The sequence below is a fragment of the Hyperolius riggenbachi genome, chromosome 1 (genome assembly GCF_040937935.1).
Source record: "Hyperolius riggenbachi isolate aHypRig1 chromosome 1, aHypRig1.pri, whole genome shotgun sequence".
Classification (NCBI taxonomy): domain Eukaryota; kingdom Metazoa; phylum Chordata; class Amphibia; order Anura; family Hyperoliidae; genus Hyperolius; species Hyperolius riggenbachi.
Window position 1 is genome coordinate 487,438,475 of NC_090646.1, and position 19,895 is coordinate 487,458,369.

General features: G+C 46.0%; 1 protein-coding gene across 1 annotated transcript in view; it reads left to right on the forward strand.

Annotated features, from left to right (window-relative positions):
* Positions 1 to 14,583: 14,583 nt before the first annotated feature.
* Positions 14,584 to 19,895, forward strand: part of LOC137522316 (twisted gastrulation protein homolog 1-A-like) — a 61,682-nt gene continuing 56,370 nt past the window's right edge. Inside the window, exon 1 of the mRNA XM_068242350.1 lies at positions 14,584 to 14,762. Within this exon, the coding sequence (XP_068098451.1) occupies positions 14,751 to 14,762 (12 nt within the window). The 5' untranslated portion in view covers positions 14,584 to 14,750. The remainder of the gene's footprint in view (positions 14,763 to 19,895) is intronic.

A 19,895-nucleotide genomic window follows, 5' to 3' on the forward strand; every position in this document is an offset into this window, starting at 1 on the left:
CAGAGCTGATAAACTGTACTTTGGGAACTTGTAATTTCTAAACAGATAATATTACCTGTACACAAAAGAAAATATGATAACTCTATGGGTAATAACAAGGAAAACACGTTTTTATTGAATGTTATGTCCGAGTTTATTCCTGCTTTAATAAACCTTTATTCATTTGATTTACTGGGGCTTATTTGTAAGGGGTAAAAATGCCATAAAAATGTCATTATCTCATCTTAAATAATTGTACTTTTCAGATTACTACCTCTGTAAAAGAGTCAACCAAATCACAGTAATATACTACATTGTTTTGGAGAGATCACCACTTATAAAATGCCTCTACACTCATATTTTAGCAATGCTTTTGTACTAACAATTTCTCTGTCATATCTAGACCTGAGAGGGTCAGTGAGCTCATTTCAATTTGCATGCAAATGTAATACCAATTTTGTACAGCTGGCATTTGGGCCAATTTAAAACTGTCAGGAAGTACATTTCATTGGCGTAATTCCAAGCAGCATGGAATTTGCATTACATTTGCATGTAATAAGGACTTATTAGCATCTTATTGACCATTTCCAATTGAAATGACGTTTATGAGAGCCCATGGCGTACACCTCATTCACAGTGGGGATTGTCATAGGGAACGATGGAGAACTATGCCAATAGTGGAATGTGGGAGGAACTAGTGGCTCTCTCAGCCTTTGTGTCTTGGAATTGACTATACATTTTGTTCATTATGTTATATTTGTCACTGTAATTACTATGTCTAACAATTCTGTATTATGTACCAGTGTCTATATTTTGTGTATACAGTAGAATCCCTTTATAGTAAACTTCAAGGTACCTGGCAAAGTAATTACTAAATCAGGATTGGTCAGACATTGTATATTTATTTAGGCGCATGGTCGGGACCTGGGCACTGAGTGCATTATAGCTAGAGGTTTATGATATCAGGGTTTACTCTATCCAGATTCTGCTGTACCATTGTCTCATTATTATCTACCCCACTTTTCAGTACAAGTGCATGATCCTTCTGATTCAATCTGATGGCATTAAAAAGTGGCAATCTGTTTTCAAAAGTGAAGTACCAAAAAAAGTTTTTTTAATGTATTTATTTTTCTTGACTTTTTTTTCCATTAATCAAAATGAACAAACTTTCCAGCCCAATTGAAAAACCCCATTCTTTTCTTGTTGTTGTTGTGTATTTAAAGTGTAACTGAACTTAAAAACATTTTTCCCACCAAAAATCTTTGGGCAATTTCCTGTCAAAAAGTTAATTTCACATGTACCTTTTTTGTTAAAGCATCTTGTACCTTATCCAGTTAACTCTTTATTCTTGAGTTTTCTCCCATTAGATAATTGCTTATCTAAAAATACCTTTTCAGCACTTAGCAATTGAAAAAGTACTATAAAGTAGGCAAAAGAGTAATATCAAACCTAATCTCAGTATTTTCTTGCATTTTTGAAGCTTTAAATATATTTTATTGGCAAGGTTTGAAAATATCTGGAAAAAATTCAAGAGCAAAGTTATTAGGCTATGGGCCATTATGTTGTTTTTAAGAAGCTTGTGGCCCATATGCAATTCACTTTTTTTCCTGCGTTTTCTCCTAGGTGACAAGTTTTTATCTTCAGCACTTTGCAATTCAAAAAGTAGGTGGAAAAGTACTATCAAAACTATTTTAAGTATTTTCTTGTTTACTGGTGATTTAAAAGTCATTTTACTGACAAGTTTGAAAATATAACTTAGGAGAAAACTTAGGACTAAAAAAATTGCATATGGGCCCCTGTTTTTTCTGTCATCTTCTGTAAGGCCCGGTGCACACCAAAACCCGCAGATCCGCAAAAAGCTAGCAGATTTTTAAACACTTTTTTTAATTTTTATGAGGCGTTTTGCAGATTGCTGCTGCGGATTTCAGTGTAGCATATTTCATATATTGTTACAGTAAAGCTGTTACTGAACGGCTTCTGTAACAAAAAACGCCTGGCAAACCGCTCTGATCTGCTGTTTTTCAAAGCGGTTTGCGTTTTTCCAATACTTAACATTGAGGCAGAAACGCCTCCGCAATCCAAAAAATGCCTCACCCCGGGAGGATTCGTTTCTGCAAAACGCCTCCCGCTGTGGTGTGCACACCCCCCATTGAAATACATTACCCTAGCGTATCCGCAGCCGCAAGCGGCTGCAAAAACGCTCAAAAAGCTGTTCCGTGTGCCCCAGCCCCAAAGAGCTGAGAATGTCTGGATCTAAGGTTGGGTGATAATTTGCACCAGTAAGAAAATGTTATTTCAGTTCATAAAAAATGACAAATGTGAGATTGTGTGCTTCCTGCCATATGTCCATTACATCACCTCATGCATTTAGGACCATGACACAATATTTCTATTTCTTCCAGTCCTAGCCCCTTGTAGGCTAACACAAGATCCATGCGGTTCCTAGTATTGGAATGATAGATAGGACTAGCAGAAATAGAAAGCTATGCTGTTATTCTAGCAGAGAGATTGGGACTTGGCAGCTGGGAGAAGGGCATACACACTACCTGTGCAAAAGAGCTGCAGGAACTGCAAAAGTTGCAGGACAGTCTGCACTGCTGAATTTTTCCTCTCCCAGATTCACATTCTGACATGTATTACATGGTGACATTGTTACTGTGGGCAGGTTATGTAGCTGCTTCTAGCTGTTCTGGCCTTTACAGACAGCTGTAAGCAGCTATTTCCTGTCTGTGAACATTGTTACATTGTGGCAGTTTGGCCAGAGTACCGCAGTCCCAGAGCTTCTTGTGGGAGGGGTTTCACCACAATATCAGTCATACAGCGCCCCCTGATGGTCTGTTTGTGAAATGCAATAGATTTGTCATGTAAAAGGGGGTATCAGCTACTGATTGGGATGAAGTTAAATTCTTGGTCGGAGTTTCTCTTTAAAGCAGGTGCCTTCTAGAGCTATTTCCTAGAGTTTGCTTGAAACAGCTGGTTATAGCTTGGGAAAACGTGAGTTCTGCCATACAGCCAATGTATATACCATGCACCTGCACCCAAACATTGCTACTGCTAAAGAAGATGGGGGAGGTGAGTATCAGTTAGGTTGAGGAGCTATTTTTGAGGGATTAGTTTAAGGTGATCCGGCATGTTAACTGATATGGTAAGGGTAGGTTAGTGTTAGGTGTCTGGAGGGACTGTACATTGGTCAGAGGTTAGGTATCAATAAGGATTTTATATTATGATGGGTATTTAAGGTTAGGCATCAGGAAAGAATTTAACGTTAAGCAGAAGGCAAGGTTTAGACATCAGGAAGGGGTTTATGTCTGGGGTTAGGCTAAGGTTAGGCATTAGGGAGGGGAAAGGGACCGCTAAGGGACAGATGATCAATGGGGAGCAATGCTAAAAAGCCACTCATAGAATATTGGCATTAACACTTTTCCAATATTCTATCAACTTCAGCCAGCACCCAACTTTGTCTCTGGTTGAACTCGATGGACATGTCTTTTTTCAACCCAAATAACTATATATATTATTGACTCCCTCACAGTTCAATATACTGTATCTAGCCCAGTAACTACTGAAAAGCGCTGACTATTGAATCTCGACACAACACCTGAATGATGATATGACTGCAAGTTTTCTGTAGATTAAAATTATTCGGAGCTGTTAAGCCGAATAGGAGTATAAGCAAGGGGTGGCTATGAATGGTTACAAACTGAGCCTCTAAAGTTATGATTCCATTTGGTTTCTTCATATGAAATAATTAGTTAGATGACTTTGCCTCGTACGTAGACGCCTGGAAAATATGACCTGTTTGTGTTTCTTGAGGAGAAGTTTGGAAAACACACGAGCTTAGTGTATTATGTAATGACCATATAAAGGGTTGTGTATAAACATTTCAGGGCATGTCACTAACTAGTGCAGCCTACTAACTAACTGTGCCGTTTATGCTGTTTACTTCAAAAATGTAATATTACTAATTAGTTACTTTGCAGAGTAGCAAAAGATGCACAGTTGTGAATTATGTGACTTCTGAAAACAAAAATGTGTATTGAAAAGGGTGGGAAATTGCAATGCATAGAAATTGCATGGTGTTCAGCTTGTATGAGGTTTGTACATGTCCTTTTAGTTATGAGTCAGTGACTTTACAATAAGGAATTCAGAAGATTTTACCATTCATAGTATTTTTTTCTAGTAGTAATTCTGCTAGCATGACAATGCAGTAGATAATGGGATGAACAGTGCTATACATAGAATGTGTGGATGTTATAGTGATTTATGTAATGATTAGGTGTACTAGCACTTCAAAGAATAAAGAACCATTGCAGTACACTCAGTTTAAATGGCTCATTTAATAGGGTCTGGTGTAATGAAGTACTAGTTCATAAATGAAGGAAAGTGTGAAACATATTTATGTCTACTTGCCCCACCTAAGAGGCCTTATAGCTGCCTTATTATCATTGTTCTTTGTGTATGTATCAGTATTGACTCTTGTTTTAGCTGTAATCATGGATTGAACAATAAATACAGTGTATGCTAAAACTGAAAGCTTGAGTTCTAGTTCTTGTTTTCTTTATTTAGCGTGTCTTGGGCTATTGTCAAGTGAACCTACAGCCAATGCTTCAATTTAGTGGGATAACTGTTTCCTGAAATGGTACTTTGTGATCACATCAGGGGACATTTTATCCCCACAGTGTATAAGTAAAGAGCAGCCATGCTGTCCTTCGGAGAAATAGAAGATGTTCTGCTGCCTCTCACAGGAGGAATTACAACTCTGTAGATCCCTAAAGAGGAGGCTGCTGACATCAGGAGACCCCTGTAATCAAACATGAAGTTCACCTGAAACTATCATGAACCATTGTGTTGGGTGCTGAAAATATAGTATATGTTCTAGAATAAATCCTCTTAAACAGGGATCCAAAACGCTTTTCAGGCAGACATAATAGAGTAAACATCTGTTCTGCGAGGTTATACATAGCTCTGTGTATGTAAGGCTCTCTGTATTCTCTGATCTATACAAGACAAGTTATGCCCCAGTAGCCCTTATAAAGTTACAGCACACAATTCTCTGTACAGGGTACATTTTTGTTCCCCCATATTAGGTACTTTTAAGAATTTGCAATGGATGGCACCCTTGGGGGACCCCAAGTGCACTTTAGCACTTTCTATAAAAAAAAAGCATACTTTGTATGGTTCAGTGGCCCCATGCAAAGTATGCTTCAGTAGCCTTATACCAGGTACACTTAGAGGGCTGGTGAACGCCTAGAGTGCTTTTCAAAACGCTAGTGCTTTGAGAATGCGCTTGGCTAATGTTTTTCTATGGGTTGGATCACACCAGAGTGATGGGATTTTTAGAGAAACGCAAACGTGGGTCCTGCAGCATTTTTGAGGCGATTGAGCCTCAATGTTAAGTATAGGAATATTTATTTATTTATTTATTGTATTTATAAAGCGCCAACATATTACGCAACGCTGGACAATAAATAGGGATACATACAATATTTAGGAGTACAAGAAAACCAGATCACGCAGCACAGTATGAGTACAAGGTAATGCTTAGTCAGTCACTGGAGGGGAGCATGGAGATTAGGCAAGTTAGGTTCACTCAGATGCATAGCATGGGTTCACAGTAATGGAGGTGCATGATCAGGTAGGACACAAAAGGAGGAGGACCCTGCCCAAAGGCTTACAATCTAGAGGGAGAGGTAGGGACACGAGAGGTAGGGGACCAGAGTTCAGCTGCGGGTTTAGAGCACTTGTGCGGGGTGGTAGGCCAAAGTGAAAAGGTGAGTTTTGAGGGCCTTCTTGAAGATGTTGAAGGAGGGGGCTGCCCTAATAGGTGGAAGTAGGGAGTTCCATAGTGTTGGAGCAGCTCTTGAGAAGTCCTGGAGGCATGCATGGGACTGGGTGATGCGGGGGGCGGTTAGGCGAAGTTCATTGGAAGAGCGGAGTGAGCGGCTAGGTGTGTACCTCTGAGTAAGATCGGAAATGTAGGTTGGACAGGTTTTGTGGACAGATTTGTAGGTCAGACACAGTATCTTGAATCTGGTTCTGGACTGGATAGGAAGCCAGTGGAGGGATTCAAGCAGGGGAGGCGCCGATGGGAGGAGTGGATAATTCTGGCTGCTGCATTCATGATGGGCTGCAGCGGGACTGTTCGGGTTATAGGGGGACCAGACAGAAGGTCATTGCAGTAGTCAAGGCTGGAAATTATGAGGGCATGGATGAGGAGTTTGGTGGTGGCAGGGGTCAGGAAAGGGCGGATCTTGCAGATGTTACGAAGGTGGAAGTTGCAGGACTTTGTGAGGTTTTCGATGTGGGGAGTTAAAGGGAACCTTAACCGGCGGGGAAAAATAAATTCACTTACCTGGGGGCTTTCCCAAGCCTCCTACAGCCGTCCTGTGCCCGCGCCGGTCCTTCGGTGCCCTCCGGTCTCCCTCCGCCGCTAAGTTTCGTTTTCGGCCGACCGCCAGTCGTCCTCCGGCAAAGCGTCCTCTTCTTCCGCATTCCCCGTCGTAAAGAGCCGTAAAGCGCGTCCGCATGACGCGTTCGGCGTCATGCGGACACGCTTTACGGCTCTTTACGACGGGGAATGCGGAAGAAGAGGACGCTTTGCCGGAGGACGACTGGCGGTCGGCCGAAAACGAAACTTAGCGGCGGAGGGAGACCGGAGGGCACCGAAGGACCGGCGCAGGCACAGGATGGCTGCAGGAGGCTTGGGAAAGCCCCCAGGTAAGTGAATTTATTTTTCCCCGCCGGTTAAGGTTCCCTTTAAGGAGAGTGTGGAGTCCAAGGTGACACCCAGACATCGGGCATGAAAAATCGCTCTAAAAACCACAGACAAAGTGATTTTCCAAGCTCTTTTTTGGTACAGTTGTTAAGTTTTAAGTCAAACTGTAAACGCCCCCCCCCCCCCCCCCCCAAAAAAAATGCTACACCAAAATACTCCGAAAATCACCAGGCAGGTGCCTGAAATTGCTGTGAAAAAATGCCTAGTGTTTGCGATTATGCTGGCGCTTTTAGATGTACACCAGCCCTAAGGCTCCCCATACAAAGCACATTTCAGGACCCTCATGCAAGGTACACTTTATGGCCTCCATCCCAGGTACAATTTAGGCCCCACAAAATATGGTTCAGGATCCCAGTACAGGTTACCCTTCTGATTGACAGCACACAAGCAGGCACATGTACCTGAGGTTAAATTGGGAAAGCAATTTAAGTCCTAATGAGCATACAAATACATGCTAACTAAACAGTAACATCCTTATTACAGCACCCTAACAAACAGGCGGGAACAGAGGGTAATTGTGATACATTGCTCATTACAGAAGCATCCCTCTAATATTACCCATGGAAGAGAGTAATCAATACATTAGGTAAGGTTCTGCCAAGCACACCAAACTCAGAGAAAATCTGATGCACACAAGCTAAGGTATATACCGTACATAAGCAAATATTCATAAGGCCTGATATAATTTACAGAGTAAAAAAAAAAAAATTTGCCTCAGGCAAGTACGGTGTAGCCCTGCATTGCACACACTTCACTGGTTGATCCTCCTACAGGTGGAAAAAGATGAAAAAGTATTTAGCGTCAAGTAAGATGGGCTGACCAGCTCTTTTTTTTTTAGCTTTTAAAGCTATGCTGTGTCACTGGTTCATTTGTTCCACTATGTACCTGCACTTTGTTTTGTCCCTGATGAAGTACTGATTAGGGGTGAAACATGTTGCACTATATATAGTATGAGCATTTTTGTTAATCTATAGGCCAGTGATATTGATCAACATCTGTATGGATATAGTTATGCAGACAAAACAGGTAGCTTTCCCTGGCATATTATAGCACATTTGTAAGTTTACTCCTGACTGACTGTTCACAGAGGTGTGTGTGTATACATGTATTTACAGTGCATACATTTAAAAGGGCTGCAAGTTGATTTGGATGCAAGATATTGTAAATAGTAGAATATCAGTAATTTTACCAATATTCAGCGTCCCAATAGCCACTACTTGGAGTCAAAGTGCTGCTTACCATAGAAACACCACTAGACCGTAGCCAAACTCCATCCACACTATGCCTACAGTCACCACCGCTATCTGGAGTCACTGCCGCTATCTACCACTGCTACCACCATAGTCACTGTTACTATCTAGAGTTCGGCTACTCAGTAACCTATCTCTGGTGATACCTCTGCATTCACCGCTGCTAGCCAGAGTCTGGAGCCCAAATTACTGGAGATAACCTCTGTTTAAATATAATTGCATTGATGCCAGTGGCCACCAATTTATCTGGCACAGATGGCACCCAAATTACCTGTTACAAAATACAGTATTGTGGGGATGCCATTTTTAGCAGAATGAGTAAGGCCTAGGACCCACTTGCAGCGCTTGCCAATCGCCATCAATCAGCAAAGCTCTGCAACACTGGAACCCTATGGGGGTGGTTTCCTTGCAGCGAAAATCACTGCATGCAGCATTTTGGGAATGATCCTGCAGTGATCGCATCAGTGGCTGCAGAGCCAAATCATGATTGCTCTGGGAATCTCAGTCAAAATTGTGGACTTCAGTGAATTTGGGGGGCACTCTGCAATCTGTGGCGAATCGTTGCCAGTGGGTCCAGGCTTTAAAGTTATGTTTTCAAGGGCCTTTCTATTTATGTGTTCTTGATATCCTCGGCTGAGTGATAAATCTTATAAGGTAAAGCAAGTGAAAATACTTTTGCTCATTGGCCATTTTACATTGTCTCAGGTGTGTCAGCCTACTGAATCAGGTAAAACAAATTGTTGGGTTTTTTAACCTTTTAGAAGCCACATAAAGTAAAACTATATGTGGTTACAGGGTTTTAATTTTTCCTCCCTATGCAGAGAGGCGCAGGGAGCTTTTACAGTTTCCTGTTCCTGACGCTGGACAGGCTTCATCCACCTGCGGCGTTGCACTCCCAGCATCCTCTTCTGATGTCCGATCACATGTTCTTAAATGTGATCGAGGCTCAAAAGATAGCATCAGCATTGCAGCGCTACCCGGTGGTGGAGGACGGGTGATGGAACAGAGCAGCCTGGGAGGAGAGAGAGAGGGATAGAGAGAGAGAGAGAGAGTAAGCAGGGGTCCAAACACTTTTGGATATACTATGTTGATCCATGCTACAATTGTTAATTTATTCAGGCCGTTATTTTCTGCTGCCTTGGGTACAAACCTAGGGCAGGGGTACAGCCCCTTGCAGTTGCATAGAACTATAGGGGACCCCAAATGCATTGGCTCTCCATCCATACAGAAGTCAATCTTCCAGATCACATGTTTTTGTGTCCATACTTGTTATGGGTGGGCGGGATCTTGGTGGCCCCACTTGTTACGGGCGGGATCTTGGTGGCCCCACTTGTTATGAGTGGGCGAGATCTTGGTGGCCCCACTTGTTACGGGCGGGATCTTGGTGGCCCCACTTGTTATTGGTGGGCGGGATCTTGGTGGCCACACTTGTTATGGGTGGGCGGGATCTTGGTGGCCACACTTGTTATGGGTGGGTGGGATCTTGGTGGCCCCACTTGTTACGGGCGGGATCTTGGTGGCCCCACTTGTTATGAGTGGGCGAGATCTTGGTGGCCCCACTTGTTACGGGCGGGATCTTGGTGGCCCCACTTGTTATTGGTGGGCGGGATCTTGGTGGCCACACTTGTTATGGGTGGGCGGGATCTTGGTGGCCACACTTGTTATGGGTGGGTGGGATCTTGGTGGCCACACTTGTTATGGGTGGGCGGGATCTTAGTGGCCACACTGGTTATGGGTAGGCGGAATCTTTGTGGCCACACTGGTTATGGGTAGGCGGAATCTTTGTGGCCACACTTGTTATGGGTGGGTGGGATCTTGGTGGCCACACTTGTTATAGGTGGGCAGGATCTTGGTGGCCACACTTGTTATGGGTGGGCGGGATCTTGGTGGCCACACTTGTTATGGGTGGGCGGGATCTTGGTGGCCACACTTGTTATGGGTGGGCGGGATCTTAGTGGCCACACTGGTTATGGGTGGGTGGGATCTTGGTGGCCACACTTGTTATGGGTGGGCGGGATCTTGGTGGCCACACTTATTAGGGGTGGGTGGGATCTTGGTGGCCACGCTTGTTATGGGTGGGCGGGATCTTGGTGGCCACGCTTGTTATGGGTGGGCAGGATCTTGGTGGCCACACTTGTTATGGGTGGGTGGGATCTTGGTGGCCACACTTGTTATGGGTGGGCGGGATCTTGGTGGCCACACGTGTTATGGGTGGGTGGGATCTTGGTGGCCACACTTGTTATGGGTAGGTGGGATCTTGGTGGCCACACTTGTTATGGGTGGGCGGGATCTTGGTGGCCACACTTGTTATGGGTGGGCGGGATCTTGGTGGCCACACTTGTTATGGGTGGGTGGGATCTTGGTGGCCACACTTGTTATGGGTGGGTGGAATCTTGGTGGCCACACTTGTTATGGGTAGGTGGGATCTTGGTGGCCACACTTGTTATGGGTGGGCGGGATCTTGGTGGCCACACTGGTTATGGGTGGGCGGGATCTTGGTGTCCACACTTGTTATGGGTGGGTGGGATCTTGGTGGCCACACTTGTTATGGGTAGGTGGGATCTTGGTGGCCACACTTGTTATGGGTGGGCGGGATCTTGGTGGCCACACTTGTTATGGGTGGGCGGGATCTTGGTGGCCACACTTGTTATGGGTGGGTGGGATCTTGGTGGCCACACTTGTTATGGGTGGGTGGAATCTTGGTGGCCACACTTGTTATGGGTAGGTGGAATCTTGGTGGCCACACTTGTTATGGGTGGGCGGGATCTTGGTGTCCACACTTGTTATGGGTGGGTGGGATCTTGGTGGCCACACTTGTTATGGGTAGGTGGGATCTTGGTGGCCACACTTGTTATGGGTGGGCGGGATCTTGGTGGCCACACTTATTATGGGTGGGCGGGATCTTGGTGGCCACACTTGTTATGGGTGGGTGGGATCTTGGTGGCCACACTTGTTATGCGTGGGCGGGATCTTGGTGGCCACACTTATTATGGGTGGGCGGGATCTTGGTGGCCACACTTGTTATGGGTGGGTGGGATCTTGGTGGCCACACTTGTTATGGGTGGGTGGGATCTTGGTGGCCACACTTGTTATGGGTGGGCGGGATCTTGGTGGCCACGCTTGTTATGGGTGGGTGGGATCTTGGTGGCCACGCTTGTTATGGGTGGGTGGGATCTTGGTGGCCACGCTTGTTATGGGTGGGCGGGATCTTGGTGGCCACACTTGTTATGCGTGGGCGGGATCTTGGTGGCCACACGTGTTATGGGTGGGTGGGATCTTGGTGGCCACACTTGTTATGGGTGGGTGGGATCTTGGTGGCCACACTTGTTATGGGTGGGTGGAATCTTGGTGGCCACACTTGTTATGGGTGGGTGGGATCTTGGTGGCCACACTTGTTATGGGTGGGTGGGATCTTGGTGGCCACACTTGTTATGGGTGGGTGGGATCTTGGTGGCCACACTTGTTATGGGTAGGTGGAATCTTGGTGGCCACACTTGTTATGGGTAGGTGGGATCTTGGTGGCCACACTTGTTATGGGTGGGCGGGATCTTGGTGGCCACGCTTGTTATGGGTGGGTGGGATCTTGGTGGCCACGCTTGTTATGGGTGGGTGGGATCTTGGTGGCCACGCTTGTTATGGGTGGGCGGGATCTTGGTGGCCACGCTTGTTATGCGTGGGCGGGATCTTGGTAGCCACACGTGTTATGGGTGGGTGGGATCTTGGTGGCCACACTTGTTATGGGTGGGTGGGATCTTGGTGGCCACACTTGTTATGGGTGGGTGGAATCTTGGTGGCCACACTTGTTATGGGTGGATGGGATCTTGGTGGCCACACTTGTTATGGGTGGGTGGGATCTTGGTGGCCACACTTGTTATGGGTGGGTGGGATCTTGGTGGCCACACTTGTTATGGGTAGGTGGGATCTTGGTGGCCACACTTGTTATGGGTAGGTGGGATCTTGGTGGCCACACTTGTTATGGGTAGGTGGGATCTTGGTGGCCACACTTGTTATGGGTGGGTGGGATCTTGGTGGCCACACTTGTTATGGGTAGGTGGGATCTTGGTGGCCACACTTGTTATGGGTAGGTGGGATCTTGGTGGCCACACTTGTTATGGGTAGGCGGGATCTTGGTGTCCACACTTGTTATGGGTGGGTGGGATCTTGGTGGCCACACTTGTTATGGGTAGGTGGGATCTTGGTGGCCACACTTGTTATGGGTGGGCGGGATCTTGGTGGCCACACTTATTATGGGTGGGCGGGATCTTGGTGGCCACACTTGTTATGGGTGGGTGGGATCTTGGTGGCCACACTTGTTATGCGTGGGCGGGATCTTGGTGGCCACACTTATTATGGGTGGGCGGGATCTTGGTGGCCACACTTGTTATGGGTGGGTGGGATCTTGGTGGCCACACTTGTTATGGGTGGGTGGGATCTTGGTGGCCACACTTGTTATGGGTGGGTGGGATCTTGGTGGCCACGCTTGTTATGGGTGGGTGGGATCTTGGTGGCCACGCTTGTTATGGGTGGGTGGGATCTTGGTGGCCACGCTTGTTATGGGTGGGCGGGATCTTGGTGGCCACACTTGTTATGCGTGGGCGGGATCTTGGTGGCCACACGTGTTATGGGTGGGTGGGATCTTGGTGGCCACACTTGTTATGGGTGGGTGGGATCTTAGTGGCCACACTGGTTATGGGTGGGTGGGATCTTGGTGGCCACACTGGTTATGGGTGGGCGGGATCTTGGTGGCCACACTTGTTGTGGGTGGGATCTTGGTGGCCACACTTGTTATGGGTGGGCGGGATCTTGGTGGCCACACTTGTTATGGGTGGGCGGGATCTTGGTGGCCACACTTGTTATGGGTGGGTGGGATCTTGGTGGCCACACTTGTTATGGGTAGGTGGGATCTTGGTGGCCACACTTGTTATGGGTGGGCGGGATCTTGGTGGCCACACTTATTATGGGTGGGCGGGATCTTGGTGGCCACACTTGTTATGGGTGGGTGGGATCTTGGTGGCCACACTTGTTATGCGTGGGCGGGATCTTGGTGGCCACACTTATTATGGGTGGGCGGGATCTTGGTGGCCACACTTGTTATGGGTGGGTGGGATCTTGGTGGCCACACTTGTTATGGGTGGGTGGGATCTTGGTGGCCACACTTGTTATGGGTGGGTGGGATCTTGGTGGCCACGCTTGTTATGGGTGGGTGGGATCTTGGTGGCCACGCTTGTTATGGGTGGGTGGGATCTTGGTGGCCACGCTTGTTATGGGTGGGCGGGATCTTGGTGGCCACACTTGTTATGCGTGGGCGGGATCTTGGTGGCCACACGTGTTATGGGTGGGTGGGATCTTAGTGGCCACACTGGTTATGGGTGGGTGGGATCTTGGTGGCCACACTGGTTATGGGTGGGCGGGATCTTGGTGGCCACACTTGTTGTGGGTGGGATCTTGGTGGCCACACTTGTTATGGGTGGGCGGGATCTTGGTGGCCACACTTGTTATGGGTGGGCGGGATCTTGGTGGCCACACTTGTTATGGGTGGGTGGGATCTTGGTGGCCACACTTGTTATGGGTGGGTGGGATCTTAGTGGCCACACTGGTTATGGGTGGGTGGGATCTTGGTGGCCACACTGGTTATGGGTGGGCGGGATCTTGGTGGCCACACTTGTTGTGGGTGGGATCTTGGTGGCCACACTTGTTATGGGTGGGCGGGATCTTGGTGGCCACACTTGTTATGGGTGGGCGGGATCTTGGTGGCCACACTTGTTATGGGTGGGTGGGATCTTGGTGGCCACACTTGTTATGGGTGGGTGGGATCTTGGTGGCCACACTTGTTATGGGTGGGATCTTGGTGGCCACACTTGTTATGGGTGGGTGGGATTTTGGTGGCCACACTTGTTATGGGTGGTGGGATCTTGGTGGCCACACAGGTTATGGGTAGGTGTAATCTTAGTGACCACACTTGTTATATGACCCGTGGCAGGGTGCCCCTGACTGTCAGGGGTTACCAAGGGGACATTGGGAAAAGGTGTGAATACTGGGGGGTGTATCAAAATGTTGCTAGGACCCGGGGCCCTACAGTTTGTAGTCCGGCCACTGTCTACTTAATATATCCAGACTCTTAACACTAATGATGATCGTAACTGTATCAGGCCCCCAGTGGTTTTTCATTTAGTAAATCTAGACTTTTTTAAACTCTTTTTTTTTTAGATGAATCTTAGAAGAAATACTGGTAAGTAATGCATGAAAAAAAGAACAAAGAACAAAATGCCACAATTACAGTAAAAGAACACTTCCTTCTCAGCACAGGTATGGGTAGTAGATGTCTTTTTTCCCATTCCTCGGTAATTATTGTAACATTTCAGTAAAAGTATTGCACAGGGAACACCTTTCATCTCCACTTGGCTCCTGCTCCTTCAAGCATTTCACTCGTTGCCATTAATTTCCCTCCCCCCTGTAGCTGCTTCTCTTCTACCTCCAGCTCTCCAGTGTACCCTGGCAGCAGGCCAAATTATAATCTGTTCCACATGTTCCATGTTTTTCTTTTTATGTTGGCCGTAGAAGCTCATTTTGTCAGTGACAGCCTTCTCCTTTTCCTCCCTTCTCCCCCCCTTATGGTCATGTAACTCATAGCCCCCTCTTTCCTAACACTTCCCTCCTCAGATCGCCCTCCCCACCCGCACACTATCTTCCTGCACGTCTCAAACACAGAAGAAAAGAACTCATCCCGAGCTCTGGACTACACTGTGATGGAAAGGACGGTAAGTTGCAGGGAACGGCATCTAGCTGGGACTGAGCACAAAGGATCAGCAGCAGATTCTGCATCTGCCACATGTTGTGACTCAACTTCATTTCTTTGTTTGTTTTCATGTAGTGTTTGCCGATTGGGCTTCTGTAAAGTACTCTGCACAACTTTTACTAAACTAATCTGAACAATGCTAGCACTTCTAAACATCTTACAAGTCGGGTGTGATATCTGATATGGTATTTTAGTCGGTTTGGGGGAGCTGGTAGTTTGTATTATGCAATAATAACATTCCTAATAAATGTAGGACAGATATTCAGTTTGGTGAAGCCATGTTACAGGCCCTTTTTGTAGGTGCGATGCAGGCATGGTTAGGTGCCCCTGCAGCAAGAGTCCCATGTTGGCGGGCAGGGTGATTAACTGACCTCCTCAGTCTGCTAGCCAGCCTGCATTGCGCCTAAGATTGATAGGATACATGTGCCTCTTTCCCCAAAGTTAGGGTTTCCACTAAAAGCAGTGTAAGGAAATATGAAGGCAAACTGGTGTGAAAGAGGTGCAAAAGTGGAGCAGTCCTTCAGAGCAACCAATCAAAATTCTTGATCTTGGCATTGCTTTACTTGTGCTTCAGCTGCTACAAATGTGTCCCACATGACCCTGTGCCGCCACCACCACCACCTCTGTGCCCTGTATTTGCTGTCTACTCTCCTTACAGCCAGCACCTGTGAAAGTTGTGTAGGAGAATGTTAACAGAAATTAAAACCTCAAAAATGTCCAATCTTTCAGTTATAGAAATAAGATTTGTTAAACTAATAGCACTGCTGATTGCTATAATTTCCCTGTATTCTGTGATTCACAAAAAAATATGTTGCCTCCCTGGAAAGTTTTCTGCGGATACCCATAGAAGCAGGATGTAATGAATGCAGGACGTAATGGAAAGAGGAGGGAGGCTGCAACTGAGAACTGACATTTAGTTTGCTGGAGAAAATCCCAAATAGACAGAAGTGACGAAGACCTGGCTGGATAGTGTAATGTCTGCCCTGACACAGGAGGCCTGGGTTTGAATCTCGGCTCTGCCTGTTCAGTAAGCCAGCATCTATTCAGTAGGAGACCTTGGGCAAGACTCCCTAACACTGTTACTGCCTATAGAGTGTGCCCTAGTAGCTGCAGCTCTGGCGCTTTGAGTCCACCAGGAGAAAAGTGCGATATAAATGTTCTGTGTTTGTATACAGTCAGGTCCATAAATATTGGGCTATCCATAGAATGCTAACATTTTTGGCTCAATTATTGAGCCTCAATACACAAGCAGAATGGATTTTAAATGAATCGAACACGAGGTGCTTTAACTGCAAACTGTCAGCTTTAATTTGAGGGTATTTACATCCAAATCAGGTGAACAGTGTTGGTATTACAACAGTTTGCATGTGTGCCTCTCACTTGTTAACGGAGCAAAAGTAAAGCGACAGAATAATGAACAAACGTTCACTTTTTAATACTTAGTTGCAAATCCTTTGCAGTCAATTACAGCCTGAAGTCTGGAATGCATAGATATCACCAGAAGTTGGGTTTATCCCTGGTGATGCTCTGCCAGGCCTCTACTGCAACTGTCTTCAGTTCCTGCTTGTTCTTAGGGCATTTTCCCTTCAGTTTTGTCTTCAGCAAGTGAAATGCATGCTCAATCGGATTCAGGTTAGGTGACTGACTTGGCCATTGCACAACATTCTATTTCTTTCCCTTCAAAAACTCTTTGGTTGCTTTTGCAGTTTGCTTTGGGTATTCTCCATCTGCACTTTGAAGCGCTGTCCAATGTGTTCTGAAGCATTTAGCTGAATATGAGCAGATAATATTGCCCGAAACACTTCTGAATTCATCCTGCTGCTTTTGTCAGCAGTCACATCAATAAATGCAAGAGAACCAGTTCCATTGGCAGCCATACATGCCCACGCCATGGCACTACCAACACCATGCTCCACTGATGAGGTGGTATGCTTGTGACGGATTCACCTGCGCTTAATGTGCCCAGCTTATGAAAATGAAGCACTCAAAGCCTGATTAGGTGTGCCCCTTTAACTTTGTGGCTTTGCCTAAAAAAAAGTGTTCAATTCCAGGGTTGCGCTCACGAGTAAACACGAGTCATTCCCCGTGATTCAAATGAGGCTTAATTGGCGCAGGTGTGCGGCGGGGATACAAGGGGTTATTTACCCATAATTTCGCCGTCTGCCCTGCGTTCCAAACAGCTTGCACGCATCCTATTGGTCGCATTGCAAGCCTCACCACGGCGCACTTCCTCCTTCAAGCCGGAAGGAGGAAGTGCACCGGTGTGAGGCTTGCAACATGACCAATAGCTGCAAGCTGTTTGGAACGCAGGGCAGATGGCGGAATTATGGGTAAATAACCCCTTGTATCCCTGCCGCACACCTGCGACAATTAAGCCTCATTTGAATCACGGGTGATTACTCGTGAGAGCGACCCTGTTCTATTCAGCCCAGACCTCTGCTCTGGAGGAGAAGGTTGTGTGTTTATTATTACCTAGAGGAAGGCCAATAAAACCACCTGGTCTCTATGTGAGATCACAGATTGTATTGATTGTACATACAATCGAAATTGGACTGTGTGTGGACTCACCAACCAATCCAAAAGGTTACTTTCCCTGCATTGCTGAATGCCTTCAGGATTCCCTCAGGGTCTGCGGCAAAGGGAACAGGAACTGAAGGGTGACTTTGCATTCCGTCACAATGCTTAGGATCATGAACAGTTCCTTTCCTTCTCCATACTCTTCTCTTCCCATCACTATGATACAAGTTGATCTTGGTCTCGTCTGTCCATAGGATGTTGTTCCTGAGCTGCGAAGGCTTTTTTAGATTTTGTTTGGCATCTGGCCTTCCTGTTTTTGAGGCTCACTAATGGTTTACATCTTGTGGTGGTGTGGTGTATTCATTCTGGTGAAGTCTTCTCTTGATTGTTGACTTTGACACACATACAGCTTCCTCCCGGAGAGTGTTCTTGATCTGACCAACTGTTGTGAAGGGTGTTTTCTTCACCAGGGAAAGAATTATTCAGTCATCCACCACAGTTGTTTTCCGTGATCTTCCAGGTCTTTTGGTGTTGCTGAGCTCACCAGTGCGTTTCTTCTTTTTAAGAATGTTCCAATCAGTTGTTTTGGCCACACTTATATTTTTGCTATGGTTTGTTTTAATTCAAGCCTAATGCTGGCTTGCTTCACTGATAGTGACAGCTCTTTGAATCTCATCTTGACAGTTGACAGCAACAGATTCCAAATGCAAATAGCACACTTGAAATGAACCCTGGTCCTTTTATCTGCTCATTGTAATTGTGATGAGGGAATAACACACACCTGGCCATGGAATAGCTGAGAAGCAAATTGTCCCATTACTTTTGCTCCCTTAACAAGTGGGAGGCACGTATGCAAACTGTTGTAATTCCTACATCGTTCACCTGATTTGGATGTAAATACCCTCAAAGCTGACAGTCTGCAGTTAAAGTCATCGTGCTTGTTTCATTTCAAATCCATTGTATAAATCCAAAAATGTTAGAATTGTGTCAATGCCCCAATATTTATGGACCTGACTGTATACTCTCACTGGCCACTGTATTTTAGTACCAGGTTAGACTGCCTTTTGCCTTCAGAAGAATTTCCTTGATTCTTTGTTTCATAGATTCAACATGGTCTTGGAAACATTCCTCAGAGATTTTGGTCTATAGTGACATTATAGCATCATGCAGTTGCTGCAGATCTGTCAGTTGCTCATCTATGATGCGAATCTCCGGTTCCCCAAGGAAGCTCTATTGGATTGAGATCTGGAGACTGTGGAAGCCATTGGATGTCAATGATCTCATTGTCATGTTCAAGAAACCGGAAGTAGCCACCAGAAAACATGTACACTGTGATCATAAAGGGATAGACGTGGTCAGCAACAATACTCAGGTAGGCTGGGGAATTTAAAGTGTACCTGAGGTGGATCCTAACAGTTATATACTTACCTAGTAAGGGGGGGTTTAAGGATATGTTATCGCGGTCGCACCCCCATGGTGTACTAGTGCTGATGAACTGTGCCTCCTCAAGTATGGCCATACCTATGCAGTAAGCCACGAGCGGCCCTGTGCTACTGCGCTGGTGCAATCATACTCATGCAGGAAGAGTATGGCCACACTCGTGCATGAAGAATAAAGCGGTTGTGAACTTCCTCAGAGTTCTGGGCAGTGGTGGTGGTCTGGAGAAGGACTCATCCTTGGTACAGTTCTCAATGTCCACTAAGTTTATTTAGGATTTTTTTTTTATATACACCGAGTAGAAACAAGAAAGGGCAAAAATGAAACATCCAAAATGATTAGCCCCCTGGCTATTATTAGTAAATAGTGTACCCTTTTTGAGCCACAACTGACAACAATCTCTTAAAGTAGTTCTTACTAGGCTGACACAGGTCTCCTGAGATTGTGGCCCATTCTTCCATTGCAGACTGTTCTAGCTGGTCCAAATTACATAGTTTCCAAGCATGGACATTCACTTTGAGCACCTGCTACAGATTCTCAATAGGATTGAGGTCTGGGCTCTGTGCAGTGTGAGCCACTTTAGGATCTTGGTTTTGGTATCCCTGAGGAACTGTTGGACTAATTTCAATGTATGCTTAGGGTCACTGTCTTGTTGGAAGACCCAGCGATGACATAAGCCTAGACTACAAGCAGAATTCTGCATATTGTCCCTCAAACTGTCAACATAATTTTATTTTTTCATGATGCCATGCACTCGAACAAGGCTCCCTGTGCCTGAGGCTGCAAAACAGCCCCACAGCATGATGCTCCCATCATCATGTATAACTGTGGGAACTGTGTTCCTAGGGTTTGAAGGCCTTTCCCTTTCTTCGCCAAATATAAGCATCATCCATGTGGCCAAACTGTTCCAGTTTAGTCTCATCAGACCAAAGCACAGATTTCCAATATTCATCTTTAATTTTCAAATGTTCACGGGCAAACTTCAGTAGTGCTGTGATGTGCCACTCTTAGAGTAAAGTGGTTCTTCTAGGACAATGGCCCTAAAGCCCACAACGGTGAAAAGCCCTCACAACTGTGTTCCTTGAAACATCAACTCCAGAAGAGGCCAGGTCACTAATGCTAGGCATACACGCTTCTTATC